The sequence below is a fragment of the Haliotis asinina genome, chromosome 5, assembly GCF_037392515.1.
Source record: "Haliotis asinina isolate JCU_RB_2024 chromosome 5, JCU_Hal_asi_v2, whole genome shotgun sequence".
NCBI classification, from domain to species: domain Eukaryota; kingdom Metazoa; phylum Mollusca; class Gastropoda; order Lepetellida; family Haliotidae; genus Haliotis; species Haliotis asinina.
This window is the reverse complement of record NC_090284.1, coordinates 51,834,174-51,843,832: the sequence shown is the minus strand read 5'-3', so window position 1 is coordinate 51,843,832 and position 9,659 is coordinate 51,834,174. Positions and strand designations below refer to the sequence as shown.

At 39.7% G+C, this 9,659-nt stretch overlaps 1 protein-coding gene across 1 annotated transcript; it reads left to right on the top strand.

The window, feature by feature from the left end:
- Positions 1-656: 656 nt before the first annotated feature.
- Positions 657-5,879, top strand: LOC137283667 (oxidized purine nucleoside triphosphate hydrolase-like). The gene is made up of 4 exons (XM_067815302.1): positions 657-807; positions 2,536-2,693; positions 3,497-3,642; positions 4,327-5,879. The coding sequence occupies exons 2-4, from the start codon at positions 2,542-2,544 to the stop codon at positions 4,503-4,505; spliced, it is 477 nt and encodes a 158-aa protein (XP_067671403.1). The 5' UTR covers positions 657-807; positions 2,536-2,541; the 3' UTR covers positions 4,506-5,879.
- The last annotated feature ends 3,780 nt before the right edge of the window (positions 5,880-9,659 follow it).

Sequence of the window (9,659 nt, the reverse complement as noted above, 5' to 3'; positions counted from 1 at the left end):
GAGTATCTCTGTAATTAAAAAAATCATAACGTTTTTAATTGTACAATAATGTTCACAATGAAAGCAGATTCAAGGTTGAAAGAAAACACAATACAAACTGATTTAGCTGTACATTTAGACCAAGTTGCATTCCGGGTTACTATTAACAGAGAGACTATATACAGAGTTGTAGATTATTCCTGCTAAGAATAACTATCTGCTTCCATTTTCTTTCTCAAAGAGCGACTTAGTGAACACGATAACTGACAATGATTTCATTATCCTCGTTGCAATCGAATTCTTCTTTACTTTCAAACTCAGCTACTCAAAACGTTGGCAGAATCTGTTTGGGTAGCATATCTGTTGAGTATTCTAACAAATACAAAAATGTAATGTCACCGGTTCATTCAGTGCAGCCTCAACAGGAAGGTTGGAGCTGACAAACTATAGAAACAGCACTTTTGGAATTCCAGAGGCTGCCTGCCAAAAATATTCCATACAAATTACAAACTCCGCTGTCGCTTTTTTCGGTATGGCAAACACAATAAAACAGGCATTATGTACATTAACTACATGCTGGAAAAATATCACGTGAGGTAAAAATATCACGTTATTATAATAACACTTTCATAGAGCAGGGCGTAAGCTGATACATCCAGGTCCCGTCCGGTTTCATCACATCCGACATAGACGTTCTTCTCTCATAGAAATAATAAAGTGGTTGCTGGCGGGAAATAACACGTACACAAATATTCACATTGTAGCACGGTTATTGCACCACGGTGTGAATTATACGAAGATACTCCCGTACTCCAGATTGTATCACCTGTAAGATTATATTTGTATAATATAGTAAACAGTGTCATTAACCATTAATTCTACGTCCATATTCATGGCTTGCCACCCTGACTAATCCCCAACCTAACCCTAACCCTAACCGTAACCCTAACCCTTTTGATTATCAGAGGAAAAGAAATATTGGTGGAATAAGGTAAACATGGTTGTAAAATATAAAATGTGTGTTCTTGGTGAATGATTCCATGAGTGGTGTGTCGGTGTCATCCCTTGTGTTAGGAACGACTTCTTTTGTTGATTTTACTATTGATCATTGATGATAATTTGTTTGTTTTATTCCAACAATCGTTACACTGTTAGTGATTTTCCTCCATACAGTCTCAGGAATTCGTACCTGTACACACATAAACACTGAACCATATATCCGTGGCATTTGCCCTCTTTGAATGAGGAAACTATATATGCTATATATAATTTGTATTACGGTATGGGAAAGTATTTGCATCACTTATTGAAAAACATTGTTAAATGGAAATATTTTATATTTAGCAACAAATGTGTTTGATATTTCTCCTTGTTTTGTAGGCTGGAGAGTTTGGGTTTTGTTTTTTTTTCAAAACTTCAATAAAAAGTAAAATAGATATAAAAGTAAACTCGCCTTCTATGTATTTTTGTTAGCTTATAAGATTGGTCAACAAGAACAAGATGAATATTTTTTTCTTTAGGTTTTCCTTTTGCATTTTTGTCATATTTTTAAGTGTATAATTATTGTTTTCACTGTTGTCATAGAAACAAAGCCACATAATTGTTATTTTAAACAAGGGTACACATTTAGATTATTAAATGCCATGAAATATTTTTTCGTTCACTGAGAAAATATTCTAAAGCACGTAAAATTATTTCCTTTGGAGCATTAATTCTCCATGTCCTTGAAGCCTTGTGTTTTTTGTAACTTGAATTGATATATAAATGTTACACTGTATTCAGTATAAGTTATACACCTCTCTGTCACTGTTGCATATGTATTACATTATGGAAAACAATTAACATGCTGAAAGAAGCAACTGAAAGAATCAGGTGGCCAGGCCTGCTGTCGTGGTATCATATCCCAACTACATAAATCAATGCTTATAATGTTAATTACTGGATTGTGTGGCCAAGACTCATATATTTACAAACTGCCATTATATAGCTGGAATATTAGTGAGTGCATAGTTAAACAACAAACACCCATGGTGCAGTCACTGGAACAGAAACATTTCTTGCTGAATAAGAAGTGCAGAGCTGAATATGCATGGGTCCCTTCAGTGATTGTGTCCAAAATTGCTTCAGAACAGTGAACATACTATCCCCTTAAGCACTGAAGCAGAGAAAAAATTCTTAAGTTGCAAGACCCTGACTCGAGGCGGTGGGGTAGCCTAGTGGTTAAAGCGTTCGCTTGTCATGCCAAAGATCCGGGTTCGATTCCCCACATGGGTACAATGTGTGAGGCCCATTTTCTGGTGTCCCCTGCCGTGATATCACTGGAATATTGCTAAAAGCGGCGTAAAACCAAACTCACTCACTCACTCAAGACCCTGACTCAGATTGCTGAAATAATTTTGAAATTTATGGGGTTTTGTTTAGTACTGATTTTAGTCAATCTTAAAATGCATATCACTACTTTTTATGCATCATTCTCATATGTTAAAGTGGAATCAAAATCTTTGTCTCTTTGTAATTGATATTCATTAATTGAAAATCAGCTCTCTGTTTCTACAGGTTGTCATGGTAGCCAACAAACTCCTCACATTGGTGTTTGTGAGGAAGGAAGCCCAGATCCTACTGGGCTTGAAGAAGAGAGGATTTGGTGAAGGTCGCTGGAATGGCTTCGGAGGAAAGGTTGAAAAGGGTGAAACTATTCTTGAAGCTGCGAAAAGGTTATTATGACTCAGTATTATGCATGGAGTTAGTGAAACTAACAGTCTGCTAAATAGGATGGGATTTTAGTACAGGATCCAAAACCAAACAAACTAGTTCTGCATTGCTAGTAAGTATGGTTTTACATTTACAGTTATTGGCAACATTCAGCTGCATCACTGGACGAGACACCAGAAGTTGCTTCACATGTTGGTAAATCCAACATGAGGGTGAATAGGAATATGAGTGTAAATGATACAGCTACTCACCTGCCTTGAAAACTGCAACTATAAAAAAATCAGTAGTGTAATGAATAATACTGAGCCTGAGTTTACTTAGACTGACCCTAGATATAATATATGATACATCTGACTATATTTGTGGAATTGTGTATTCATTGTATTCACCCCTAGGACCCTACCAGTTTACACAGAGGGATACAGGAAGTATGGGATGAAGACTACATGTTGCCAGGCGACCATTTTGTGAAAGCCAATGTGGCTGAGTGGGTTATACTGCATGCTTGGTGTGCTGATGATATTTCACTCTGATGGTGTGGGTTCAAATCCCAGATGGGGCTCAACCATAAAAAGGACTAGAGAGTGTAAACATTTTTCTCATATTTTGGGGTGACTCTTCCCTGATTGCCAATGACCCAAATTTTTTATAAGTGAATGATCAAGTATGGTTAGAAAGGTTGGCTTGTCTTCACATTTTGGCTAGCCATTTGCAGGAACCAAAGGTTTCTTCTCAGTGTTGTAGTATAGTTTTTGCTGTGAGAGACACATTAAGCTGAGGCTGGTACTGTGTGTACATGCTTCAGAGAGCTGAAGGAAGAAAGTGGACTGACAGCTGGAAGTCTGGAGCAGATTGGTGTCCTCAAGTTCGAGTTTGTTGGCATGCCACAGTGGTTGGAGGTGCACGTGTTCCACACACGTGACTACGAAGGAGAACCCACAGAGACTGCCGGTAAGTTGGCCACAGCAACATTTGTTTCAGATATAGCTGACTTGTCACAGAGCCTTTGTCATCGCCTGTGTTTGTATGTTGTCGTGTGCTATGCTCATCTTCTCTGAACCATCTTCTCTGAGCAGGAGTGGAGTAGCCTTGCGGTAAAAGCATTCACTCGTCACGCAGTAGACCCAGGTTCGATTCCCCAGATAGGTAGAATGTGCGAAGCCCATTTATGGTGTCAGCCACTGGGATATTACCTAGAAAGGTTTTAGTTTAGTTTTACGCTGCACTTTGCAATATTCCAGCTATATAGCGTCAGTGTGTAAATAACTGAGTCTGGACCAGACAATCCAGTGATCAACAACATGATCAATAACATGAGCATCGATCTGTGCAATTGTGAACCAAGGACATGTGTCAACCATGTCAGCGAGCCTGACCACCCAATGATCATGCAGATGTCCATCATGATATATGTTATAGTGTTTCAATTATCACGACCCCAAAGGTGCCACGGCCATTTTCCTCTTTTTTTACTCAAACCTATTCTCATCCCAGAGTATACAGGAAGGAGGAGTATTGAAAATACATCCCTGACCTCAGGATGTGTAGTATTTAAGGGTTACGTTTGCAAAAACAATTAATATCTTCCATTGATTCTTATCCCGCTGTACACAAGACAACTTTTCTCCTCCCCAGAAATGCGTCCCCAGTGGTACGATATCAACTCAATTCCGTACGACATCATGTGGCCTGATGACAAGCAGTGGTTGCCCCTGTTGTTGAAGGGAGCCAAGTTTAACGGCTACTACCTGTTTGAAGGAATGGACATTATACTGAAGGAAGACCTGAGAGAAGTGCCATCTTTGGATGTCTGAAATCAATGTGTTTTTTGTTACTGAACTGAAAATTTGTTATGAAGGATTTTTTGTCCAAGATTGTATTCAGGATTTTAAGACCATTTATTGTTTATGATTTTAATGTCCGTTGATGATGTAAGGACATATGTGTGTTGTTATGTTTTCGATGTTTTAATTCCCCGACAGGTGTGTAGTAGATGCTCTGGCATTCATTCAAAGACACACTGAGTGAAACTCTAGCATCACTATGAGCAAGATAAGACAAAATGTCAACCCCGACTGCATTGATGTTTAAGGGACCTACATTACTTCAGGTTGTCCAAGCTGCCAAAAGATAACTAAATTACTGGATTTAACAAGACACACAAATGTACATCCAGTATGCACAAACTGTAGAGAATGGACACTGAAAAATAATTCACTGCATCCAGAGGGATGCACAACATTATTCATTCTACCCACAATGTTTAGTTGTTAAGTTGTGTGCAATATTTCATACAGAAGTCCACGTGATCAATAATTCATTCCAGACTCTCAAGAAATTATCTAAAGGCCTTAGGTGCACTTCTCTGCACTGTTACTTCACAGGACCCTCATTTTGCCTTCAAGGACCCTCACAAATAATAATTAGGGGTCCCCGGGGCCCCATTTTTGTGAATCAAGGTTAACCCCTGCTAAGTAAAGTATAGGCTCTGACCAAGCTTTTACAGTGTGAGAACAGTGTTTAACAGTTGTTCTTAGTTTCTGTTGTAGGAATCTTGAAGTGGTTGATGGGAAATCTTATCAGAGCATTCACAATGAAGGATGATAGTACTTGTACTTGTCCCCAGTGTTCTGGATGCTTTGGTGGTATAACTCAAGGCTTTCTGTTTGAAAGATTATTTATCAGTTGGAATCAATGGAGAATTTGTAAACATTTACTTGCATCTTATTATAAATGAAACAATAGGAACAATTGTTTAAATATTTCAGCTTGTGCCATTTTGCACAGATTGAAATCCATGCCACAAATAGCTTGTATTCCCTCAGCAGATTATTTATATTTAAGACTGATTTGGTGTTGCCAAAGGGGAGTTGACTGAAGAATCACACCTGCTTCCTTTTGGCTTTGCTGCTTGAATGATGCTAAAGAAGATTGTAACTGTGATTGTTTGATATGATAAGAATTGTTCCTATTGTTCATAATTCTAAGAATGCTGCCTCTTACTTCTTTGTGAGAATGCTATATTTTGGCTGTCATCACATCATAGAAATATTTGCATTTTCAACAGAAGGCCTGCTCACTGTCACCTATTCATGGTCAGTTGTGTGGATCATAGCGTTCTGTAATAGAAGCAGTACCCTGAGGAATTATAGAAAATGGGTTATTGTTAATAAACTTTGAATATACTACCTTTCTTCTGTGATTGCCTGAGTATAAAAGAGGGATTGAGGGACAGCTGACTGAAATTGCCTTGATTTTTCCATGGAACCTGTATCACTGAAAGAGGACCAAATCTGAACATGTCATGAACTGTAAACCTACATGACACAAAACGGGGATGAGTGAGTGAGTTTAGTTTTACGCCACACTCAGCAATATTCCAGCTATATGGCGGCGGTCTGTGAATAATCGAGTCTGGACCAGACAATCCAGTGACCAACAACATCAGCATCGATCTGCGCAATTGGGAACCGATGACATGTGTCAACCAAGTCAGCGAATCTGACCACCCGATCCCGTTAGTCGCCTCTTATGACAAGCATAGTCGCCTTTTATGGCAAGCATGGGTTGCTGAAGGCCTATTCTACCCCGGGACCTTCACGGGTCCAAAACGGGGATGGGATGCAGCTGAATGTTTTCTTTGTGATGGTGTGGGTTGTTTTTTGGTCATGGAACGTTTACTCCGGCAATGTACCAGTTCGAAAATGTCAGTCTGTAAAGTGAGTGTGGATCAAACAACTGGTGAAGTGACATCGTGAACATTGATCTAATCAGTTACAACTGCATACTGAGCCTAATCATGCTATCGCCAGGTTAGAATTGATCTGCAGCAACCCATGTTTGCTCTAAGAGTCAACTAACCGGATTGGGCGGTCAGACTCGCTTTCGCGTGTCGATATATCAATTGTCATACATTGTCCCTCTTTGTTTTAAACAGGTCCTATAGCTATCAAGACCAGTAATTCATGCATTTCTAAAATTATATTTCATACCAGGGGTTCAAAAATCCAATCGCCCGACGCCCGGAACAAGCCAGTTTATATTTCGAACACTCGAATAAAGGTAATCTTACTTGTCATTATCGCAATGATAATAAAGTAGAGTTATCTTTCTTTGGTATTTATCGCTTCTCGATTAATAGTCTTGTAAACATGAACATCAAATACCATGCTGATCTGGGTTTTTTTTTCATAATTACATCACGATTATGTCATAAAAGCAGGGCACCTGGAAAATCAGTCAGGACAAGTTATTTTCTTTAAGTCACTTGCTTGTGGCAAGTGGCTTTAAAAAGAAGTTTTGAACCCTTGAACTTATATTAAACAGTGAACATATTGCACCTCTTTTCATGAAAACAGTTTTAAAGTCGCAGTTGAAGGTTCGAAAAAACGTTTTACTGAATAACACATTCGTGAACAGTCTACCAAATAAATATCCGTAAATCCAAAACCAGTGCATCCAAGTGGTACCCCCACTTCATCTTAAATGAGGAATGTGTTGAGCAACTGTTGATTGGTCAGAACTTAGTGTAATGTAATGACGCGTAACAGGAGGTAACCTCACATCGCTGCAGCTTCACACATGCGGATTACAAGCTTTCTACCTTCCCGATATAGTGTGCTAGAATGAAAATGGGTGATATAACGCTTAACCCACTTCGTAATCGTGATTACGGCAATTGTCCCCATAAATTAGCATTAACTTTTACTTGTTAAAACATTAATAGTTAATAATATGAAATTGAGAGTACATTATGTAGGATGTTTTATTCCCCTTGTTGTTTTCCGAATTTCTGTAGACCTTATCATATTCCTCCGGGGTTTTGGGGTAACATAGCACGTCACGCCGAAAGTACGGGTTCTATTTCCCACATGAATATACTGTGTAAAGCCTATTTTCGGTGTCCTCCGCTGTGAAATTGTTGAAATATTTATAGTGAGTGAGTGAGTTTAGTTTTACGCCGCTCTCAGCAATATCCCAGCTATATGGCGGCGGTCTGTAAATAATCGAGTCTGGATCAGACAATCCAGTGATCATCAACATCAGCATCGATCTGCGCAATTGGGAATCGATGACATGTGTCAGCCAAGTCAGCGAGCCTGACCACCCGATCCCGTTAGTCGCCTCTTACGACACGCATAGTCACCTTTTATGGCAAGCATGGGTTGCTGAAGTATGCAGATCGATGCTCATGTTGTTGATCACTGGATTGTCTGGTCCAGATACGATGATTTACACACCGCCGCTATATAGCTGGAATATTGCTGAGAGCGGCGTAAAACTAAACTCACTCGCTCCTAATCACCAACCAGTTTATTGATGTGTCCCCTCTCCAACCCAGTGACAAAATGTTCTAGTTTCCAGGTTTACATTTATTTTCTGCCTTCGGACAGCCATGAACGATGACTTTCGCGACCAACGAGCCGAATAGCAGACTTTTCTAGTTTACGGACAGTCGATTGTTGACGAATGGTATGAATATACACGAACTACTTGAAGCGTTGATAAAATAATCCGCTACTGAGCGCAATTTCAGATAGTTTATCATCCTCGATATCTCCAGGGTATTTGTTCCGATGGAACTCTGGAGACATGGAGGATAATACTTTATGAGCAGACACGTATCGCTCGTCGAGCAAAACCCTAGCTTTAACCAATCCCACAGGATTTCACTCGCATTTAAGTATTGCCGTCAACAGAGATCGAAAGGTTGCTGGGTAAATGAATGGCATGTTATATAGTTAATGGATTCGACTGATGAATGTCCATACGGGATTCGTCACTGATAGCATCCACCACGAGTTTGCATGAAGCAGTAACCCTTTGTTGTATAATGCCGTTCAGTTCTCCTGGCGTGCGTCAACGGACAACAAACAAAGCAGACAATCAAGCAATCAAACACGCATACAGGGACAGACTACAGTTACTGAAACCGATAAGTTAATATCTAATTACGTCTACTGTGTATCAATGCAGGGATTCTGCTGCTGCCAAACAAGTAACGAAACAGAAGCATTGTCATGTAGTGATTTTAAATATACCAACCAGAAAACGTGTCGCACATGAATCCACTGAGAATTTTACCACGTGAAAGTTCTATAGCTGTCATGGTTTTAGATATATATAGAGTCGATTGCTGCGGAGCGTGTCGGTGTGCCTAGTCAACATGGGTTGATACAGTCTTGCACCGTTGTATCGAACTCTAACTCTATATCTCGGTTGTCTCGATATAACCTCTCAGTCCCGGCTAAACCCTACATAATATATCATTAATCAACCTCTTTTATCTCGATACGGATGTCTCGATATTCCCATGGCCACAACAAGCAATATTACCCTTATAACTCGATATTTGCAAAGAAACGCGATAACCATGTATATAAATTAGATACGGACTAAACAGTCTGCCAAAATGTGACCGTATACCATGCTTGTTACCCGACTTTGTACAAGAAACGTTCGGCCTCTTCACTACTGAAATTAAAGAGATCATTCCAGACACTGGGCAACTCTGGAAGCAGGGTTAGTCGCGATATCATGGTAAGATGCCATTGGTTTTAATAGGGGCACAGTTCGTCATCGTCTTCCCAAAGGCCTTTCTCTGTAAGGTTGATAAAAGGGCTGTCCACATGTCAGACAGCTGGCAATGCACATGGTGAACATGTGTTGTGCTCTTAAATGCACAATGATCTTAAGTGCACAGAAAGCATTAATATTCATCATTGGGCGGAGCTTATGTGATTCCCACTGATGAATATTAATACTATCTGTGCACTTAAGACCATTGTGCACTTAAGGGCACCACAAACGTGGATGATGTTCCTTCCCTTGGCTTCCAATACTGCCTCAGACCAGCCTTTCAGTTCACCCATGGAACTGGGTAGATCAGTCACTAGATCACTGTGAAATTCTCATCATCGAATTAAAGTATCGAATAGACTGCGCCTGCGTGGTGTCTTAGTGAATCT